Genomic DNA, 23,430 nt, shown 5'->3' on the forward strand with positions numbered 1-23,430 from the left:
CTCTCCAGGTTTCTGATCCGTATAAGAGTACAGATTTCACATTGGTGGTAAATATCATTAACTTTGTGCTAGTTCTTACAGCATTACTGATGACATCCAAACAGGTTTAAGCATGGAAAATACCTGTTGTGATTTCTTTTTTCTTGTCGATATGTCTTTGTCTGTGCCTCCTGATGTACTGACAATACTTCCAAGATAGGTGAAATGTTGAACATCTTCAACAGTAGAGTCGTCGATCTCGAGACAATCTTGCTGGTTTGTATTTAGCCTCATTGACTTAGTTTTCGGTGCGTTGATGTATAGGCCTGTTTGTTTTGCTACTGTTTCAAAACTTTTGGTCTGATGTTGAGCATCTTGAAAGCGATGGGATAGTGCACAAATGTCATCAGCAAATTCGAGATCTTCAAGACGAGTTGTGAGGGTCCATCCGATGCCTTTTGGATCTTTGTAGGCTGATTTACCAACCCAGTCAACTAGGAAAAGGAGATGAGAGAGAAGACAAACTTGACGTACCCCAGTTGTAACAGGGAATGATTCGGTCATAGTTCCACCATGTATAACTTGACAGGAAAATTGGTCGTTAAGCAGTTTTATCATTTTGATGATCTTTTGTGGGATTCCATAGTGTGCCAGAATGTCCCATAGAACCTGATGGTCAATGCTATCGAAAGCTCTCTGGAAATCCACAAAATTTAGGTATAGTGTCGTCTGCCATTCTATTGTCTATTCAATAATAATTCTCAATGTGGCTATTTGGTCTACACATGATCTTTCTTGTCTAAAGCCAGCTTGTTCATCTCTAAGCATCTTGTCGACTTCATTTTTCATTCTGATAAGGATGGTGCTACAGAGCAGTTTACTAGGTATGGACAATAAAATGACACCTCTCCAGTTTTTGCAAAGCGACTTGTTACCTTTCTTAGGGATTTTTACCAAAAGTCCTTTACTCCAGTCATCTGGTATTTCTTCTTCTTCCCAGATCTTATTTATAAGTTGTAACAGGCTAAGGACAGATGTATCATCCAAGACTTTTTTAGCTTCTGATGGTATGTTATCAATGCCGCCTGCTTTTCCATTTTTTAGACTTTTGATAGCTTTGTTAACCTCAGTTTTTGTTATTTTGCTGGTTTTGATGTTTAATATTGGACCATTTTGTAATTCAGGTGGATCTGTAGGTGGGGGCCGGTTAAGAACCTGCTCGAAATGTTCTTTCCACCTTTCAAGTTGATCTTCCAGTTTAGTGAGGGTATTTTTGTCTTTGTCTTTGATAGGTGTATTTGAAGTTGGTGGTTTACCGCTTAATTGTTATTTTTTCTAAATAGGTGCAATTTGGGTACCCTTACGTTAGGCTTCGTTGAGCTGGCTTTGTTCATTGTTAAAGACCGAGTACGGCGACCTAAATTATTGTGGTATTTGGTCTCTTGTGGAGAGTTGTCTCATTGACAACCATACAAATCTTCTTTTTATATCATCATAGATACCGGGATTGGAAATTTGCATATGCGCCGGACGCGCGTTACGTCTTCAAAAGACTCATCAGTGACGCTCGAATCTAAATAAAGTTTACAAGGCCAGATAAAGTACGAAGTTGAAGAACATTGAGGACCCAAAAATTTCTTCAAGTTTTGCCAAATACAGCTAATAAAATAAACTTCTAAAAATAGTATATGTGCCTTTGATTTTATTGATTTATACAGAATAATATAAAGGATAATTGATTTAAAATACTTGTAACATCACGATTTCTGAAAACTATATTTCAATATTTTTCAGACTGTATCTTAAACGATCTTTCTAGATGATAGAAGTCAGTCTCGTGTGAATAAAGGAACAAGTCACCCGGCAAGATGAGGGAGGAGCATATAGTTGGCTGCAATTGGAATACCGATAGTTTGTTGGGGAAAAAAACGGCCTCCAGGCGTAACAAATATGTCATCAATCTAGGAATCAGTCAGTTTCAGAGAATTTATTGTTTGAATCAGAGTGATTTCTATAGAACCAGTTTTACCATTTTCTACATTTGAAAATGCCTGTACCAAGTCAGGAATATGACAGTTCTTGTCCATTCGCTTTTGATACGTTTTGTTATTTGATTTTTCCATGTGCTAATGGACCACTTTCCGAATTGATATTCCTTTAAGTTCAGTATTTTTGTGATTTTTCTTTTTTCTATATGACCGCAAAAATTGATTTTTTTTTAGTCGTATATTGGTATGACGTTTTCGCACCATAACTTTGGTATAAGTAAATAGAAATCTATGAAATTTAGACACAAGGTTTATGACCACAAAAGGAAGGTTTGGATTGATTTTGGTAGTTTTGGTCCAAACAGTTTAGCAAAGGGTCAAAAATTAAACTTTGTTTGATTTCATGAAAAATAACTTATTTGGGTTCTTTGATGTGTCAAATCTAACCGTGTATTCAAATTCTGAATTTTTGGTCCTGTTTTCAAATTGGTCCACATTAAGGCCCAAAGGGTCCAAAATTAAACTTAGCTTGATTTAACAAAACTGGAATTCTTGGGGTTCTTTGATGTGCTGAATCTAAACTGTACTTCGATTTTTTTAATTATGGGCCCAGTTTTCAAATTGGTCCAAAATTATTATATTAAGTATTGTGCAATAGCAAGAAATTTTCAATTTAACAGTATAGCGCAATATCAAGAAATTTTCAATTGCACAATAGCAAGAAATATTCAATTGCACAGTATTGTCCCATTTTAGAATTGATCTACATTAAGGTCCAACCAGATGCTCCGCAGGGCGTATCTTTATACGACCGCAGAGGTTGAACCCTGAACGGTTGGGGCAAGTATGGACACAACATTCAAGCTAGATTCAGCTCTAAATTTGGATTGTGATTAAATAGTTGACACAGCATAGGTTTCTGACACAGAATGAATGTGTTCTAATGAACTTAAATTTTTTGTTTTCTCTTAGAGCAATTCACTATGCTGTTGAATATTAATCCTCTCAAAAAAATGTTTGAAGATTTTTTTTTTTTATTTATAAAATTTCAAATGAGAAAAATTGAACCCAATTTTTTAATCACATCCCCCTTTCCCTTATTCCAAAACTAATCTCAATTAAAATATTCTGATGGAGTTTGCAACAATAACTACTCATTTAAATACATCATAAAATATTAAGATGTAAAAAAACTGCTTGTTATCACTGAATGGTAAAGATTATTTAAATTTATCAGTTGGTAGTAAAAAGTGAATATACATTGTATATTTTATATAACAAAGATTTAAGTTGATTCTGGACAAAGAAAGATAACTCCAATTAAAAAAAATTCTTGCAATAAGATATTTCGTGCTTACTATTCTGGACAAAGAAAGATAACTCTAATTAAAAAAAAAATTTGCTATTTCACAATATTGTGAAATTAAATATTTCTTGCCACTACTAAAGTTATTGTGCGAAAACCAAGAATAATGCTCATTTGGCCCCTTATTCCTAAACTGTTGAAACCAAAACTCCCAAAATCAATCCAAACCTTTTTTTTGTGGTCATAAACCTTGTGTCAAAATTTCATAGATTTCTATTAACTTAAACTAAAGTTATAGTGCGAAAACCAAGAAAATACTTATTTGGGCCCTTTTTGGACCCTAATTCCTAAAATGTTGGGACCAAAATCAACACCAACCTTCCTTTAATGGTCATAACCCTTGTGTTAAAATTTCATAGATTTCTATTCACTTTTACTAAAATTAGAGTGCGAAAACTAAAAGTATTCGGACGACGACGCCAACGTGATAGCAATATACAACGAAATTTTTTTCAAAATTTGCGGTCGTATAAAAGTTAATCTTTGATTTCAACAAAAATTGAATATATGGGGTTCCTCAATATGCCGATTCTAACCATTATTTACATTTTTAATATTTGGGCCCAGTTATCAAATTGGTCCATAGTGAGGTCAAAAATGGAACATTATATGCGGAGTCAACCATCAGAGGCGGATTTAGGGGGGGGGGGGGGGGGGGCCAGGCCACCCTTTTTGAGAAAAAATTTGGTTGCTTATATAGGAAATCACTGAAGCGTGCCCCCTCTTAGGTCAGTAAGTGGGTCCCCACTTAAGAAAATTTCTGGATCCGCCACTGACCATGTATTTAGATTTGGGATATTGGACCAGAATTAATAAATGTTGTTTTAAGTTTAAGTTCTATTGAAACCTATGTTGCGTCAACTATTTAATCACAATCCGGATTCAGAGCTGTATCAAGCTTAAATGTTGTGTCCATATTGCCCCAACTGTTCAGGGTTCGACCTCTGATTTTAGTTTCCAGACAATAACTCGCGTTTAAGAATATGGATCTCTCTGAAATCGTACTACAAATTTCCATCCTACAAAGGAAAGGTTATTGTAATTGCTCCAAGGGGAGAGGGAGTTTTGAAAATTTTCAAGAAGAATTCTTTATTGTGCAATAAATTTAAGATCTTTACATTTATTTTGTGTCAGAAACCTATCCTTTCAAAATTTGATCCCAATCCAAATTCAGACAGAATCAAGCTTGAATATTGCTCGTTTTTGGCCCCCAATTCCCACATTTAATAACCTTGTGGTAAAATGTTAGAGAGATCCATACACTTACAAGTTATTGTCCAAAAACAACAAAAATGCTAGTTGTTGGCCCTTAAAACCTAAACTGTTTGCATCATAAGGCCCAAGATGAATTCAAACCTGCAAGTTGTGGTACAATTTCAGAGCAATTGAAATACTTATACACAAGTTAATATATTGAAAGTAGGAAAATGCTTATTTTGGGCCCCTTATTCCAAAACGGTTGGGACCATCTTCCCAAATTCAATCCCAACCTTCCTTTTGTGGTATTGAACCTTCTTAATAAATTTCAGAGATCTATCATCAATTCACTCAAGTTATTGTCTCGACACCAAATGGGTCTTTGGACGATGCCATTTGATTCTAGAATTTTTTGGCTCAGGAGTACACCCTTAACAGTAAGATGTTAAATAAAATTCCTCCATCAGCTTTATATTGCCTTTTGTGGTCATAGATTAAACCTAATGTCTTTGGACATTGGTGCGATACCAGTATATGACCGCAATTTTCTTTTGTGGTTGTATAAAAAGAGAACAAAGACAAAAATAAACTTCATAAATGTGGAATCCAGGTCATCTACATTCTGAAATATGTAGCATTATATAAAGTTTACAAATTGCGCGATTGTAATCCAAATTTCACACATTCAGCGACGGTCTTTGTAGGCAAGACAATAGTTTCAATGTCTCCAGTATTGCAATTGTTTAATCTATTCAAAGTTCTAAATAAATGGAGAATGTGTCCATGAATATCAGATTACAATGCTGGCACATCAAAGTTATAAACTGAAAGACTAAAAGTGAAGCTATCCAAATTTACAATTGTGATCAAGAGTTCTATGGTAATAAGTATTGTGTATAAGTTTCATAGCATTTGTTTTAAGTTAACTTAAGTTAAGAGAATTAAACTTAAAATATCAACAATGTTTCCATTTGTAAAGGGCATAACTCTAGAAAGGTTAGAAGTGACAGCACCCAAGTTCAAACTTATCTGTATTTTGTGGTAATAATCATTTTGTACAAAGTTTGATAGCATTTAGTTCTTTGGTCTGAATTTAAGTTTAAAACATCTCATTTCTTTAATTTAAATTGTGATACTAAAATATTGATGCTTGCTAATGCTTATTTGTGGAACAACTTGTTTTGATGTGTCATGTCAAGCAATACACCTTATTCTTTGTGTCAAGTCAGGCAATACTTGCCAATACATCCAGATTTATGTTGATTTGATTTTGATGTGTTTTAATGCCACTTTTCTGCACCACATTTAGGCTATTTCGTGGTGGCCAGTTTTTATTGGTGGAGGAGCCAGAATGCCCTAAGAAAACCACAACCTTTAATAGGAAACTGGCAATCCTTGTCAATTAAGATTGGAGTATAGTGCACCTGCACGAGCTGGGTTAAACTCACAACCTCAGTGTTGACTGGGTAGTGATTACAGTGGTAACTAAGACCACTCTGCTTCTTTTCTGAGTCATGAAGTACATTCTTGATTTAATCAGGTAATCAGTACTCATTAGGTAAGATACTAGGAAGTTCACTCTGTTGACCATCTCTTAACACAATAATTTTAGGATTTTTTTAATTTATTTTATTCAGTCCCATTAGTTTATTCTTTCTCTCCTCCTTTAACTGGCAGTTTCTTTGTACCCCTGATTCTTCCAGTACGACGGGCAGCAATAAGACCAACCTGTAAATAGAGTTAAAAGTTATCATTACCAGTGAAACATTGGATATTATATAATTGTGTGAAAATTGTCAAAAAATTGTTGATGCTTATATATAATGGATCAAATTTATAGCCTTGAAACTAAAATGTTTGCAATTTTTTCATTGCTAAAGGGGCATAACTGTTAAAGTGATACAACAAAAACTAACTTGATCTGTATTTTGTGGTAATAAGCATTTTGTAAAGTAACATGATATTTGGTTGAGACAAACTTAAGTTTAAGAACGGAAACAAAAAATTTGTAATTCTAGCAATTTATAAAGGGGGATAATTCTAGAATGTTTAAATGACATCTCTTAATTCAAACTTGATTTGTGTTTGTAGTTATAAGTATTGTGTATAAGTTTTTATCATTTGGTTGAGGCAAATTCAAGTTAGAGAACAGAAACCAATATTGAGACATGGTTGTGTACGTACAGGCAGACAAGGGTAAAACTTAATGCCCCCCTCTGCTATGGTGGGGCTTAACAAAAACATTACTCAACTACATTTAAGAATATGTAGCCCACCCTACAAATGAAATTTCTCCTTACCTTTCTACCAGCTGATGTGTCTCTTCTAACTGTTGAGGCTTTACCAATATGTTGATGATTACCACCACCATGGGGATGCTCAACAGGCTACAAAAACAAGATATAAATAAATAATTGTAACTTGCCTTCTCATATTATATGTATAAGAAATCTAAGTTATAATTAATTTTTTTTTATCATTTCCTAGCTGTCAGAAGCTGCAGAAAATCAAAAGATGCAAATGCAGGTTGTATTATAACACTTGTGTGTGCTCCTCTACTACATAAAGAGATTATTTGGTTTTGATTAATTTTTAACACTACTAACAGTAAATATTATTTAGACTTCTGAGTTCTCAATCTTATATCTGCTAAATGAAGGCTGGCTAAACTTAGCATTTGTATACGGGTCAAATGACCTACACAGAGGCAGTTTTAACTGTAAATATACATACGTTCATAGCCACACCACGAACTTTAGGCCAGCAATTTCTCTTTGCTTTGTATTTGAAGTATGCACGACCAGCCTTTAACATGGGTTTGTCAATACGTCCACCACCAGATACAATTCCTACAATTAATATTAACTTTTTATTAATTCATTCAAGTAATTGATCCATTTTTTCTAAACAAGATAATGCACCCAAATGACACAATGTCTCTCATCATTTAATGTTAAGTTTAAGCTGTGAAATCTGGGTTAAAAGTTTTTTTCTCAAAAGTTCACTTCATAATAATTACATTAGATGTATGTTTCATTATAATACGTTATTCTGATTGGCTAACTGCACATTACATGTTATTCCGTAAGCAATTGCATCAGACAATAACATTTATCATTCATGATGACACGAGGTCCCACAATAAAGTGCACAGGTGAATTAAATAAAATTGATAAAAATCGTGTTTTCATGATCCTAGTTAAAAATGTAATAAAAAGTATTGAATGCTTCTTTTTATAACTTTATAGGGTTCTAAAAGCGTTGACCGTGCTTACATTTTTAGAATGAAGCACTGCTGCGCTTCATACAAAATGTACTTCGGTCAAAGCTTTTACACCCAAATAAATTAACAAAAAGAAGCATTCAATTCTTAAATAAAACAAGTTTGATCACACAAAGATTTTAACCAAAACGAAACGGATTGACAGAAAAACCAACAGAATCAGATCCCAGAACATAATGCACCATCACTATGAAAAAAATATTATTTTCCTGTATAAATATTCTCTTACTCATTTTAAAATTCACAAAGTTCTATACTCAAATTCATATTTGCACTCATTAATTTGACATCTCAACTCCAAAATGCATACCAATTTTTATTGATGCAAATTTATTTTGGAGCAAGTGTTTTCATGTTTGTTTGGACAAGCGATTTTTTTTCAATTTAAAGAAAGAAATCAGAATAACTTTGAATCAGATACTTTTAAATTTTCATCACAAATGATTCAGGTCAAAGTGAAGAATATTTGTAATCATCATTTATCAAATCTTATTCTGCTTTTTACAAAGTGATATTTTGTAAGACAAGACATAACTTATACCAAACAGTACAAATGTTAGGCTGACATTTTCACATTAAAATAATGATGACTGCAGACAAAAACATCTTGACATAATACATGGGGAATTTTTAAATGGTTTTTCAGGCTTACGATGAACATGTTAGTTATAAGGACTGTACTGTCCTAAAACCCTTGTTGTCAAGAACTTATTCTTGGTGTTACTCAATTTAAACTTTATATGGCTTAAACCATTCCACATTCTTAATAACTTATTCCCCGTGCATATAAAGGCAACCCAAAGATTGATGAGAACATGAATAGGAATGAATCTGCATCAGATACTTTTATAGTGTTCATCACCTTTAATTCAGGTCAAAGTGAAGAATGTTTTGTATTCATCATTTAGCAGTATTCATTTTTATTTTCCAAGACATTTATATAAGAAATCATCTTATATCTGCTAATATGTGAAAAATATAGGCAACTGGCAAGTGACAAAATTGTTCTATATAGAAGTTTAGTTAGGTTCAGGCAAGTGTCCAATTATTTATTATTGTGATTTTGTAGTTTTAGACTAAAATATGATTAGAATAATTGTGATATTGCGAAAAATCCTATCTAATTTATATAAAAAATTTCTAGATGCTTGTTTAAATTATGGCAATTACAACCCAGTCCCATTTTTCGCAATAATAAATACATTGTAATAATTTCTGAATTTGCAGTATAATTTGCCATTTATACCAATGTGAATACCTACCAACCATAGCTCTGTTTGCTGATGGGATAACTTTTTTGGCGCCTGATGGCAGTTTTACCCTAGACTTCTTGGTATCTGGGTTATGTGAGATTACTGTGGCATAGCCACCTGAAGCTTTGGCCAATCGTCCTCGGTCACCGGTTTTCTCTTCAAGTGAGCATACAATGGTTCCTTCAGGCATCACACCAACTGGTAAGATATTGCCAATCTGGAGAGAGGCTGCAAAATAATTAAATAATAAAACTGGCTGCAATCAATCATCATATATCTATCAAAGATTATTATAAATCAAATATCAATATTAATTTGTACAGCTGTTTATTTAATATGACAAAATATCATGAACTTATGTTTGCCATGAAATCTGCAGGGATGCAAAATCATTAAGATTGACAGCGACTAAAAGGGTAGCAGAATAATAATGTTGTGAAAACATACATGTACAGGTGCTGTATTTTTGGTAGGCCAGGAAAACTTTCAAAATTTGATGCATTTCTAAAATACTAGAGTTGTGTTCACAATGCATAATTATATATTTGGTTAGAATTGAGATAAAATGTACTATTTATCTTTAACCCATTAACCCCTAATGAAGCATATAGGCGTCATGGCGACAACAATTCTTTGATGGCACGTATGACCCTCCATACCTTTTTTGAATTGCCCAACTTGAACTGTCCTGATAGCAGGGACTTCAACCAAGCAGTTTATGGTCCATTACCTCTTGTCAGATGTCTGTTCATGAAAATATGGCACTTTGAAAGCCGTTTAAGAGTTCAAAATCGGAAAAACGTGAAAAGTAGCCAAAATCAGGTGGGGGTGGGCATCTGTTGATGGCCACTACTTAACTGGTAGTCATTGTAGGTATACACTATTATCGTAAATGCATGCATAGGTGGTATAGGAACACAAAGAGGTATAATATGGCAAATGGGAATCTAGTATGTAAAATCTAGGTCACCATTTTGTCAAAAATCTGTAAAAACGGACATTTAGGCAGACCTAACTTGACGATAACAATTCGCCAGCAAGACACTTAAGTCCCATATACTCCCAGTTAGCATGCATGGACTGCTGTAACTATAGGGTAATACTTGAATGACACAGAAACACAGTCTGGTTAATGTTCACCTCTCAAGGTTGTTTTAAAATCGGAAAATAGACGGAAAATGACCATTTTTCAGTGGGGGTGGGTTCAAACCCACGAGAAAATCTTCCACCTGCCACCCCACCCATGCCATCCGCCCCCAAATTTCAATACATAGTTTAATAAATGAGCAGCAGTTACAGCATCAAGAGTCTGCTAATTTGCATATTATTGCAAATTTTCGAAAATGCCTGATTTTCCAGAAATCTCTAATGAGTTAACTAGTTTATCACAAATTGATTCTAAAAGATGGGGTCACACCTAGAAATAAATATAGGTTCACAAATTTAATGAGTTTATCAGTCAGGGGTGCTACTTAAACAAGTGGTTTCATTATCACCTATTTCAATGATTTGATAAATTCAGTTATCACCTATATAAGTGATTTTGGTGTTTCCTTTGATCTTCAATTGCTAATTTCATTGATTTTCCATATTTTCACAAACTTTTCTAAAATTTTCCTACATAGATCAATTATCCTTTTTTCTATGGATATTAACTTCACCAGTGCGCTTGGCCAGTAAGTTAGTGCCAGTAAGTTAGTGCGCTAAAGCTTTAAAAAGTACCCTTGGGAATTGTTCTGTTATCAAATATACATTAACTACTCTGACTATCAGACAAAGGTCAACAATATTAGGTAACCAGATTTGTTTTCCTTAGAATTAGAATGATATACTTCAAGGTTATGTCCTGATCTATAAATTATTCCAGAAAATGCTTATTTTGAATAAATTGTAAAAACTGACAGACTTATTTAGCAAAAGACAATTTCTAGTTGTACATAGTTGTGTTTTTTCAATGGAATTCTTGTCCTTTTACCAATAAAAAAGCAAAGCTAAAAGAAAAATATCAAGAAAAAGTTATAAACACTTATTAAAGTGATCTTCTCAAATTACTGGTTTCAGTGATTTTAAAAAGTCTATTTATAGATTTTTTTTAAATAATTCACAGCCAAAATCACTTGAAGAAGTGATTCTGAAATCACTGGCTTAAGTAGTACCCCTGACTGTTTATATAAGAGATCATGTGTTTTTAGTTATATAACAAACCATTGTATTTTAATATAGTTATATACCTTTTTTGCCACAATAAACAAATTGTCCAGTGTACATTCCTTCAGCTGCTACAAAGGTCTCCATTCTTTGTTTAAATCTGTATGGATCTCTGAATACCACTTTGGCAAGAGGAGCACCACGACCAGAGTCATGTATAATGTCCTAAAATACATAAAATCTTGGCAATTGTTTAAAAGGCACATGTAGGTTTATGGTACACAATATGTGCTTAACAAGAAGATTCCCCCAATATAAAGCTTTAAAGCAAAAACAAACAGCAATTTAAACACTGCTTTTATTTCTGCTTAACCATATAATTATGTGTCAAATTGATATAAAAATTAAATTGCAAGTCTCTGCTAATTATGCTTTAACAGATAACCAAAAAAAATAATGTATGCACTATAGCTCTCTCCATCTTAAAAATTGACTAAAAAGTACATTTTTTAAAATTAGTACCAAAATTGGTTGGGCACCTTAAATTTCAAGTGGAACTCAACAATCTCTAGGAGCAAAACAAATATAGTTGAGTCCCTGCATTCATTCATGGTGTACACAAGCATATTATTATAGTAATACAGATAGGAAAATAGTAATATTTTACGACTTTGAGCCAAAGAGTTTGAATACCTGCATTCTAAAATTAATATTACTTATACCCTGATACAGCCTTTTATGTAACCATGTCTCTCAGCAAAATCAACTGGTCTAAAAGCTGCTCTACCCTTTTTGTTTCTTGTGCGGGCCTTGAAAACACTTCCAGGCCCTTTTCTCTGGGACCTAATTACTCTTCCCATTATCTGAAAACAAGCAAATTTTTATCATCAATGATTATCCGACATGAAATTGTTCAATTGAGCATGACAACCATGAAAATTATACATATCCATATAAAACTCCGGCCTCAGCCCCTATGAATTTTACTAACCCTCTATGAATCTGTAGGGGTCATGCAGTAGCGAACCATACAACTTACACTAGCATGGTCATCATTGAAGGTATGATATTTTTTACAAAGCAAATATGTGGGTTTTTTTTAATTTTTCCCTGCTTCAGGTATATATGAGAGTCAATAGTAGGGGACACCAAACTACAAAACTACTTAGGCCTTGTTAATCCTTTAAATAAACTTGGTATAAAGTTACCAATTTACAAATTCACATATGAAATTACTGTAAATTATGTTGTAACAAATTACTAATTAAGCAGTTAGTTACTTCACATTTTACATGCCATGCCCATGGCCTATTTGTCCACTACTACTATGCACTCCAAGGCACTAGAGATTACTTGAATCCAATGGCTGTTTAGCCAGATAAGCTTGGGCCTTGTCTGGCAATGGACGTCACATTACTTTACAGATAGTATACAGTATGGGTTTTCTCATTGAAAATGAAATGTCAGTTTTTGAAGAATGAAAGGCTGCTTACAACTGCTGGATAGTTGTCTCATAAACGTATTCACACTTTTGGTTTTTAGCTGAAAATTATCTTGCCTCCGAATGACCTTAGATCTACTCCAAATCACCTTTTGACGTCAAGCAACAATTACTTTTAAATTGTGACGTCAAATATTTTAAATTATGATGTCAAAGTTTACGGGAACCTGTGCGATTTTACGTAATGGCGGACAAATTTGCACACAAGTGTAAATACGTCTATTGGATCATGTCACTTATCCATACCAAATATAGTGACTAACGGTGTATTGCTGTCGAAAAGTAGGATTCTAATCAGTAATGAGGATTTAATATTCATTAGCTTGTAAAACTGACAGTAACCTACCTACTACCATTTTAATAATATGCAATCTTAATACTTCGTTCAGAAGAAAAGCTTGGTACTATATCGGTGAACCATTTAAGCACACAAATACATAATCGTCAGTAACATTTATCGTTATTGCCTTAAGAGAGGACCTGCATGGTGTTTGTTAGAAATATATTTAAATTACTAAGGTTTTGTCTTATTTTCAAAAAGAAGACATATAATTTGAATGTATAATGGTGTCAAACAATGTTTTAGGAGGCAAAATTCATAAGATTGAGATGGATTTCTAGCGATAATATTTCACTCACGGGTATCTAGTAAAAATATAGACCGGAAAAGGAAGTTGATGGTGACTGGTTTTTGAAAATCATTGTTACACAAGGTACCAGATAATTTTCACTAAGTACCTACAATATAACATTGGAAAAGTAGAGACAACAATCAACATTTAAATTAATCACGCGGAGAGTGTTGAGTATTTTTTTGTTCGCTAGACTATGTCATAAACAAACTACTGTCTAAATTTCATAAAACTCATGTCCATCACTTTTTTTGGCCGATCAATGCATTTGATAGATTAAACGACCTGCCTGACACAGTATCATCTTCTGCAGTTCGCCTTTTTGCCGATGACAGCTTAAAATTGTTATATAAGCACATCAGGAATCAAGCAGATGCAATTAACCTTCAACAAGACCTGACTGCCCTAGAACTATGGGAACATGTATGGCAGATGAGCTTTCACCCTGCTAAATGCACAGTCATCAGAATAGGCACCAACCGAAAACTCAGTGACATCTTAAAGACACAGTACCACCTACATGGACACCAACTTGAAGTTTTGGACAGCAGCAAATATCTTGGTGTTACTCTTAGCGAAGACTTAACTTGGAAAAAGCAGGTAGAGATAACAGCAGCAAAAGCACCAAGAGCTCTAGGATTCTTGCGCCGCAACTTCAGGGACTCGGTAACAAAACAGTCCGAGAAACAACCCACAGATCCATGGTCCGACCATCATCGGAGTATGCGTCTGTTGTGGGACCCATACAAAGTGGAAGACATAAAACCGACTAGACAAAGTGCAAACGATTGGCAGGTACAGGAAGAGCTGGAAGTGAAGATGGATGTCAAACGACTGCTCAATTTCAGCAACCTACTTCTGTGTGTTCAGAGAAAAAAATGTTTTTGTATGTGATACTGTTGTTGTCAGGTTAAAATGATAACCCCTAGCAGTAGTTTACTTAAGTATTTAGAAATTTTACACAGGCTCTTGTCAACATTTGGGTTTCTCAAACAGAACTTCTCAAACAGAACTTCTTAATAGATATTGCTAATTCAAGACTTAAGATGACATTGATGACTTTCTTTGTCTTTGTGATATTGAGATCAAAACAATGACATCATAAAACATGCTCTTCAAGATCTAGATGGTGCAAATTCAATGCAGAAAAAACATGACATTTCACAGTTAATCACTGCTTTAAAAAGTCTAGAGATGTTGTGAATGAAACACAAAATTCTCGCTGAAAATTACATCCACAACCATTGTTGAAAATCTTTTCTCCGAGATGAGTGCAATCAATGACACACCACTAATGAAACAATTCGCTCGCAGATTTTCGAAATGTGTACGAGATAGAACTATTTAAAAAAAATCACACAAATGTGCTTCTTGTATTATACTAGTGAGTATTCAAATTATTGAAAAATTCTCAAGTTATTGCTTTCAATTGAATTTTCAGTCATTCTCTGGAGGAAATGTCTCAGCCTAAAGAAGTAATACTTTCAGACACAAAAATAAATGCAATGGGAGAATGGAAAGTAGAAAATGGACAATGTGTTCAGATAACGGTAAGAAACATGAGCACCAAAGACCACCCAGTTGAGGAACTATTCCTTTGAATTGTTATTTAAGGAAACTTCCAGATGTTCAACAGTTGATATCCAGGAAACCAGAAATGTAATCTATAGCAAGGGATCAACAGTATGTGTTTTTAAACGTGGCATCAACGGTCTACCATCTAGTCCTTTTTACATTGTCATCACATCAGATTGCTATAAAATGCCTGATGATGCCAAATTTGTTTATGGAAAGTGATTTGCTCCGGTGACAAAATCCACCCTCTTGATCCCGTTGAGTGTAGTTACAGAAACATCAGAAACATTTATGGTGAGAGAGTGTTATTGAAATTATACTACTAGATGACTTTCAAGCTGAAGACGATGTAATAGTAATTTCTGAAGATTCCTATTTTACGCATGCATTACAAAATTTGGTATATAATCAGATATGGTCACATTACAAGAAAGGGTAGAGATGGATTTATAGAGGAGGAATCTACAACCAATGTTGCCAGTTTACCCATGAGAGGAAAGAGGAAGCGAAAATCTCGACCAGTCACTGACTTCATGTTTTACTGATTTAATGATAATCATGCCGATAATTACTATTAAATTACATGCTTATCCCTACGTACAGTAACTTTTTATTTATCAACTGACGGTACAAACGCTTATATATTGGTTATTCCAGAGACGTGTACATAAAAATTTAAAGATCTCTGATTAATTCTGAATGATTAACTTTTCTCTGTGAAAAAGCCCACATCCTTACTACATCGCATCTAGTACAACACGTATTTACGAATATTGTATCCAAAATTGGTTTGGGAATGAATTAATATTTTCTTGGGATATTTCAAAATAGTTTTAGGGATACGGTATATTTGTAAAAAGTATTTATTGGGATATTAGGGGTAAACATTACAGGGATATGGGATATAAGTCCAAGAACTTATTGGGATATGGGATATTGATACCCGGCAAGGCCGTAACTACCCTTGAGGCAAGTGAGGCAATTGCCTCACTAAAATTTCGACACTGATTTTTTTTTTATACATATATATAAATATAATAGTCATTTGTTGTTCTGTCTCAATCTTGATTTCTATAACTTGTCATCATTCCTTTTAAACTATTCTTCCTGGATATAACTCAGCATCTCAACGGGTGATGTTTCTCAATTAAATTAACCTAAATTAACGATAATCATCATGGATCTTTAGTTAAAAAAAGGCTCTTGCAGAAAAAGGAAAAGCGACACTGAAGGTAAAGAAGGAATAATTCTAGTAATCTATTTTTGTGAACAGAGTCTGAGTATTGCATATAACTTCATTAGTACAATCCAAGAACGATAAGTAGACTGACAAATCAAGTACTGGTCTTCGGAAGGAGGCAGTCCTGTCTGCGTATTCATTTCTCCGTTTCACCAACTTTTGACAAATCAAGTACTGGGCATCGCAAGGGGGCAGTTCTGTCTGCGTATTCATTTCACCAACTTTAATCTTTCTCTTTACAGATAATAAAATATAAATAATATGAAACATGCATGGATTAGTTTTTATCCATATTTCTTTAACCTTAAAAATTGAAAGAATATCCCATATTCCAATTTGATATTATTGAGGAATGGTAGAACCTTTCACACAGGATTTCGTCTTTACTTATTCGGGACTACAGAATTTCGTTTCTTTATATTCGGGGTTTCGGAATCGGACACCCCCAAATTTATAAATTCTGGAACTAAAATACCACAAACTATTTCCAGAAATAATTGGAAATTACGGACCTACATGTAAACGTCAAAAATTCCATTCCAGTTTCCTCTGTACCCATATCAGATATACTTACTCTATAGATAGAATCATATACTTGTATCTTATCTCATTCTATCCCTAGTTTGTCTACTCTTTGTCAGCATAAAAGCGAGTTTAATATTTTGTAACTGCGACTGTATGATGGTGCTTACAGGAAAGCTTAATTCCCTTTTGCAAACAAAACTGTTACTGCCGATGCTGCTACCGAATTACTGATGGAGAAGGAATTGGAAGAAGACATTGATCATTGTGTTGATGATAATGTGCTACCTTTAGAAACACAGACTCCCCTGAAAATACTGAAAATTTGCAAAAGAGCTTGCATGAGTGGCGAGAGCTTGTGCGGTCTTGTCATGTTCCATGTTCATCGCGATAAGGATATCAACAGACCAAATTATGATTCTGAAACGATTTGACTGAACCGGCAAAAGAAAATTTTGGCAAACTCTACTGAATCGATGTTTGTTCTATGTTCTGGCAGCAGACTCAAATAAGTGATATTTGGATGATTATCTTACATATAAATTTAAATAAAGTTGTTAAAAATTTGGTGTTAGTAAAAGTCTTAAAATATGAAAAAATTATATAAAAAGTGTCAAATTCAAAACATTATCAAACTCTCTAAAAATGCTTAGAATGCAGTATTTTGCACCATTCATTTCATACCCTCCAAAAAAAAAAATCGCCTTGCTTCGCCCGGCTCAATTATTTTGCCTCCCTAAAATAAGATGCCTATAGTTACGGCCTAGCTTGTACCCCCTCCCCTATACCAAGGATTTGTATAGTTAGACCAGAGACATGTATTATATGTCTCTGGTCTGGTTAGACTAGTCTAACTATACAAATCCTTGCCTATACAAACCTCAAATGTGAAAATATATAGATAGATAGACACGTGTAGACTCGAGCGTGTAGATAGATCACTAAGTAGATCTAAGTACATCATTAAGACGAAGAAAACCGGGAAAGACCGAGATATAACGAACAGCCAAATCTCGGATAAATCCGCTGAATGGCCTTTGATAACTAATTTCAATCGAATGTCAATCGGCAATTTCCGACGGAAAATTATTTATATTATTTTAGATCGTGGGTCCTTCGATAAGGAAGATATCAATTGATCAATTTTTTTAGATAAAAAAAGGTACAATTTGAAAATTAAGTTTAGTTTTTGTAAAAAGAAGATAATAAAAGAAAAAGAAAATAACACAAAATTAAATATTTTGATTAAATTGTGAAATGATTTGTCCCTTATCACGTTTCCGATCCGTGCTGCTGAAACGACCTTGTCCTTTTACCACTAAGCAAGAGGCCGAACATCGTTACAGAACAGAACATCATAAACTTCTATAATATGTCAAATGCTCCCAATCAAAATGGACAGGGTCTAGATCAGCAGGTAAGAGAGTAATACATTCACTGTTTTAAAGAAGAAAAACACCGAAAAAATCTTTTTAATGTGAAAAAGAAGCAAAAAAACTCATGTGGCGAGGCGCCGCTTCGTGTTAAAATGGCGGACGCCTGAATTTTTTTTTATCATTGCCTTTGTTCATATTCGGACTCATAGCGTTAAAATATAGATTTGACCCACACGTATTAAATATAATAGACGATATGTAAACCTATGTTATTAACCTTGACAGAGAATGTCAATTTTCAGATCCTGAGCGAATTTCGGGTCAAGTGAGAATGTCTACAAAATATTTCATAACGCCCATTAAAAAACGTTTGTAAGGCTTGAAAATTGTCAATTTTTCGTAGTTCAAGTAGACATGTAATTTCTCAGTAAATCAAGATATAAAGATAGTGCTATTCATCTCAAAGGATCCTATAAGATTGGACATCATTAATACAAAGCCAGCACTAGTCTTAGTATTGTTGTATGGCATCATTACAGGCAATAGTTCAAACCGTGATTCTTTGGAATGAAGGGGGGCAGGGCAGATTCTCAAATAGGGACAAGGTGTATTAGTGAGTAGTTAATTGGTGGACACGACTCTTAAAAAATTAAAATTTAAAGTTCCAACTTACAGGCATTTATTTGTTCATAACTTGTAAGAAGATGTTTTGAATGTTTTATTTTGCAGTTTGCTGGTCTAGGCTTAGGAGACAACAGTCGTCCTTCTTACAATAATTACAACAGTAAGTTATATTGGCTTGTTCTATTTTACTAAAATTTACACCTGTTGTTTTATTTACTTCACTTCTTTTGTGATTTTTGTGTTACCTTTACATGTAAATCATTTGCAGTGCTGAATGAAGTTTACTGTGTTAAGTATGTTCTTTTATATAATTAGTATATATATGTATGTATTGATTTAAGAGAGGTGCTAGACAACTTGGACTATCTACATGAAAGACTAAGACTTGAATTTCAACCCAAACTGTCATTAATGTTAAAGTTACAGTTAACAAATTGTTTATGTCACAGCATTTATTATATTTCATCATTTAAATAGGGGAAATTCTATTTTATACATTGTCTTAGCTGTCATTTAGACGGTCCTAGTTGACTAATATTTGATAAAATTGATTCATTAATGAACTTTAGGAATAAGGTATAATACAAAAAAAAAATGCAATGACTAAAATATAAAAAGAGCAAGATAATACAAATGAATAAATCAATCAAATTCACATTTCTATTGTCATTATAGACTGTGAGGGTTGACTTTTTAAAAGGTTTCAGTAATTATTAGTCTGTCTGATTTGTCACAGGCCAAGTTGTCCTATTACATGTATATGTTCTTTTGAAAGAAGGTTCAAATGTTTTATTGGTTCTTCATGAGACATCCTTCATTTATTATCCTTTTCCGATCAGGTATTTAAAGAAAAATAACTCAATCTTTTTAAATTTAAGCTAGAAACAAACACATTTACAGCTTCAAGATTTATTCATTTCTATTTGAAATAAAGTATATGAAAGTCCTTGTTAATTTTGATTTGTCTCACATGCAAACAAAGTCTCTGAATTCTATCTAGATCCTATTCCTGTTACAGTGGCAGCTAAAACAGGGTTTGCATTTTAAATTTTCTTTAAGAAATGACCAGGACCAATAAAGGGTACTCTGTATTAGGGTAAAATCAGTAAATAAGACATCAATTTAGGTGAACAAAATCAATTTTACAACTACATGTAAGAAAATCCAACAAATAAAAACAGCCAACATTTTTCAGATACATTGTTTCCCCTAAATCGCAAAAGTTAGTCATATAAAAACTTAAAATTAAAATAAATTGATGCATATGTTTTTTTATAACCAAATGGATAGTTTTCAGTATAAAAATTATGTACTTTTTTCTGAAAAAAATTCTTTAATTTGTCAACATTAAGAAGTTTACTTTTTTTTAATAGTTTGCTTCCTGGAAGCAATTTGCCAATATTTTTTCTGTATTCAAAGTGACATAAGCATGACGCTATTAACATTACGGTGATGGATCTGTCATAAAAATAAAAAATTATCTGATTGTACATGTTAAACATGTGCTCAATATCCATACTGCATGCATCTTTACTTATTGTTTACTATAAGGTGGCAATCTGTAAGCTACAGCTTAAAAAATCGACAATGAAGTAGCTGCCATTTTTTCACTTCATAACAGACAGAGAGAGAAAAAAAATGACAATTATACAATATATACTGAGTGCCAATGAAAACGCAACACCTTTGTTTTTCAAAAAAATCTTATAACTTTTATTTTATTTATATTAGTGTATAGTTGGTGTAAAATGACTTTTAATCTAATTGACGACAACTTTACAGTTGAGTGATTTTCGGAACAAATGCGAAGTAAGGGTTATTTTGAACGGACATAAACCGAGTTCACCGCTATTCAACCTACGCAAGATTTTCACGATTTGGTCATTTAAAGCTTGGCTAATGTCATGAATTTTCCCGCCCTTATTGTAAGGAAACTGCAATAAACATCTGAGTAAATGCCAGGACTTTCTGACAACCAGCGACAAGCAGTTTTGGGCATGATCCAATGAAGCCTTTCACTGCATACAATTACGATAAGACTGAAGTTGTAGCCTCTACAAAAACCCAAAGCATCGACAAATTCAACCAAAATGGATCATTTAATGATTAGCGACATCCCGGGGTACAAAAAGCAAGAAACGCTCAGCCAGACCGATACATTTGTTCTAAAACATATTCGATATTGACTGTGATGGGTGTACAAAGGTCACGAGAGTTCAATGGTGGTCACGGTACATCCTTTGGAGCAATTTCAAGAAAGCGCCATTTGCGCAGAAATTGTTAAAGAGCACCAAAGTCTTTCCTTAGTGAGATCTAAACGGCTGTTAGGCGTAAATATCGAATTCTGTAGACCAAAAATCATTCATTGTGTACCAAAAAACGTCAGTGGTGGTTACAAAGACATTTGGCACCCATCTTGGCCAAAAGTCATGTGTTTCGCCCAATTTTGGTCCCATCGAGAAAATTTTGCATCAGATTGGACATGGTTTAGACGATGAAAACAACCACCAATATCGTAAAGTCTGCTTGAGTTTGATATGCGGGACAAGTGGAACAACAAACGTCCGGGATGATTAGTTCCACGGCGCTGTCGAGACTGCGCTGCACAACGGGGTTGTAACATGTTTTGTTAGGACTGCGAGTTGATGATTCGACATTGGATGTTTCGTTTACCTATAGCGCCTGAAAGATGACAATGAGACATTTTTGTTGGATATCGATCTATTGTTAGAATGGCTAATTTTCAAGAACAATTTATTTTGAAAGATTATCATTTCTAATATAAATTTTATTTTTGAAAAACCAAGTGTTGCGTTTTCATTGGCACTCAGTATATTTGTGTAAAAAATGATAAAATCATACACTGAAGACTTAGTATGTGATATATACATACATTGGTTCAAGAATTGGGTACACTATATTTTTCACCAGTCACTCGTTTCATGACTTTAACACCCATGAAAATAACCCATGAAAATAACCCTCTATATGGTATAAGCATTATGTGAAACTATTTTTGGTATATGATTGTACAGTTTTATTTTTATTTTTGAAGAGTTCAATTTACCTAGATCTCCTTTCACTGTTTATGACATAAGAGAACATAAGTTTTTTGTGGTTTGGTCTGATAATATTATCAGAAGGTCACCTATATTTGGTGTATTAACTTATCATAAGGTGTATGTGTCTGTCTGCTCTCATTCATCTGACCTTGGCATTATTTTATGGATCATTGTTAATGCTGAAATCTTGAAACTTTCAAAATAAAATTAAATAATAAATGCCGAAGCTGATGAGACATCTTTGCATGCAGGGCTTCAGAATTTTTGTTAAAAGCACTTACCAACACACAAGTTATCTTAAAAAAAAAAATTACCACATCAGTTTTCACTTAAACATTCTTATATTTTTTTAGTGTGAAAAAAGGCTTGACAAATGAACAATTAAAAGCATAAATAACTTTATTTGTGAACATACAACAGGTTTGATTTGCAGTTGTCTAATCATTTCCGTTTCATTGATGAATCAGCAGAGATAAAAAAAAATTATGCAAACTCATGGTTTCATAACCATCATTACTATTTACTGATAGTAACAAACTACAACTGTGTTCACAAGGAAACAATTGATAAATTCAGTAAACCAGTTTTTTAACTAGAATATGTCCAATAACTGACTTTGTCAAAGAAGAATATGATCCACCAAAAAGTACCACTTAAAGACAAGTTACTTTACAGACGGGAAACTGGTACAGTGTACCTTGGTTTTCACTTACCCAAAGATTTGTTTTCTTTCCCCGGGAAATGCGAATTCTGAAGCTCTGGCATGTCCTCTCTTATATCTAAACAGCAAACATATATTTAATCTTTCAATGTGTTTAGCAGCAGGATTGTATAAAAACATTAGAGTGATATATTGTTTTTAGATGAAATAATGCTTGAAGAATGAGGTATTCAGATTTTATGAGAGCAATATAATTTGTAATCATAATATTGTTCCATCAAATTTAGAATACAATATTCTTAAAAATGAAAGGGAAAAAAATGTAAAAGTAAGTCAAGATTAATACATTTGTTTTGTAGATGTACCGAAATATTGGCCTAACCAAGCTAACAGATTTCAGGGACCACCTCCCAACTACAAAGGTGGGATCATTATCAAATGTTCAAGCTTTAAACATAGCATGCACATTTATAATTCTTATTTCAATGGATTTTCCTACGGTTTATTTGCAAGGGCCAAAAAGGTCCCTTAATTGTTTCAAAAAGGGCCTTATTTGGCCCACAAAGACCTTAGGAAAATCTTGTATTGTATTTTCTTCCCATCTCTTAGTCATTCCTGAATGGAAAATGAATGAATACATGAATATTTCACAGTGTATGTTGTATTTAAATGTTGCTTCACACAAACAGTCCTCTTGTGTACTTCAAACTTGAAGAACCAATTTGGAAACTTTGTCAGTGTTTTTTGAGTGAGGCTTTAGTATAGTGCTTTCAGCAATTATTGTTATTTTAGTAATAAATGCATGTAGTTATTTTTCTGAATGAAAATTAATATGAAAAAAATGTGTAACAAAACAACACATCTGACATTAAAAAAAATCTATGATTTAGTATTTATACGATGTCCAGTTCTGTTAAGGCCGTAGTTTTTTTATTTTTAGTTTTACGAACCCTCCTACCCTAATTTTTGCCAAATAGGAAAAAAAAATAAATTAAAAATGTTGATTTTTATTATTTTTTTCTT

General features: G+C 33.4%; 3 protein-coding genes and 1 non-coding gene across 11 annotated transcripts in view; 1 reads left to right on the top strand and 3 right to left on the bottom strand.

The window, feature by feature from the left end:
• Window positions 1–75: 75 nt before the first annotated feature.
• On the bottom strand, window positions 76–543 carry LOC134711034 (uncharacterized). The gene has a single exon (XM_063571463.1). It carries the CDS (start codon window positions 541–543, stop codon window positions 76–78), a length of 468 nt encoding a protein of 155 aa, XP_063427533.1.
• Window positions 544–6,133: 5,590 nt separating this feature from the next.
• Window positions 6,134–13,486, bottom strand: LOC134712410 (large ribosomal subunit protein uL2-like). The gene is made up of 7 exons (XM_063573925.1): window positions 13,355–13,486; window positions 11,937–12,077; window positions 11,298–11,439; window positions 9,076–9,294; window positions 7,264–7,379; window positions 6,831–6,917; window positions 6,134–6,258 (listed from the first exon to the last, which is right to left on the bottom strand). Exons 2-7 carry the CDS (start codon window positions 12,072–12,074, stop codon window positions 6,178–6,180), a joined length of 783 nt encoding a protein of 260 aa, XP_063429995.1. The 5' UTR covers window positions 12,075–12,077; window positions 13,355–13,486; the 3' UTR covers window positions 6,134–6,177.
• On the bottom strand, window positions 8,225–8,293 carry LOC134712925 (small nucleolar RNA SNORD37). The gene has a single exon (XR_010106355.1). It is a non-coding gene; the product is annotated as a small nucleolar RNA SNORD37 (small nucleolar RNA).
• A 4,468-nt stretch (window positions 13,487–17,954) lies between the features above and the next one.
• Window positions 17,955–23,430, top strand: part of LOC134712411 (ATP-dependent RNA helicase DDX3X-like) — a 28,199-nt gene continuing 22,723 nt past the window's right edge. For 4 of the 8 annotated variants that reach the window (XM_063573926.1, XM_063573927.1, XM_063573929.1 and 1 more), the window contains exons 1-3: window positions 17,965–18,101; window positions 18,790–18,844; window positions 22,767–22,829. In XM_063573926.1, coding sequence (XP_063429996.1) covers window positions 18,057–18,101; window positions 18,790–18,844; window positions 22,767–22,829 — 163 coding nt within the window. In that variant the 5' untranslated portion in view covers window positions 17,965–18,056. Of the gene's footprint in view, window positions 18,102–18,789; window positions 18,845–22,766; window positions 22,830–23,430 lie in introns of all 8 variants that reach the window. The other 4 variants (XM_063573928.1, XM_063573930.1, XM_063573933.1 and 1 more) reach the window with 3 other exon arrangements.

The sequence above is a fragment of the Mytilus trossulus genome, chromosome 3, assembly GCF_036588685.1.
Source record: "Mytilus trossulus isolate FHL-02 chromosome 3, PNRI_Mtr1.1.1.hap1, whole genome shotgun sequence".
In the NCBI taxonomy this organism is placed as follows: Eukaryota; Metazoa; Mollusca; class Bivalvia; order Mytilida; family Mytilidae; genus Mytilus; species Mytilus trossulus.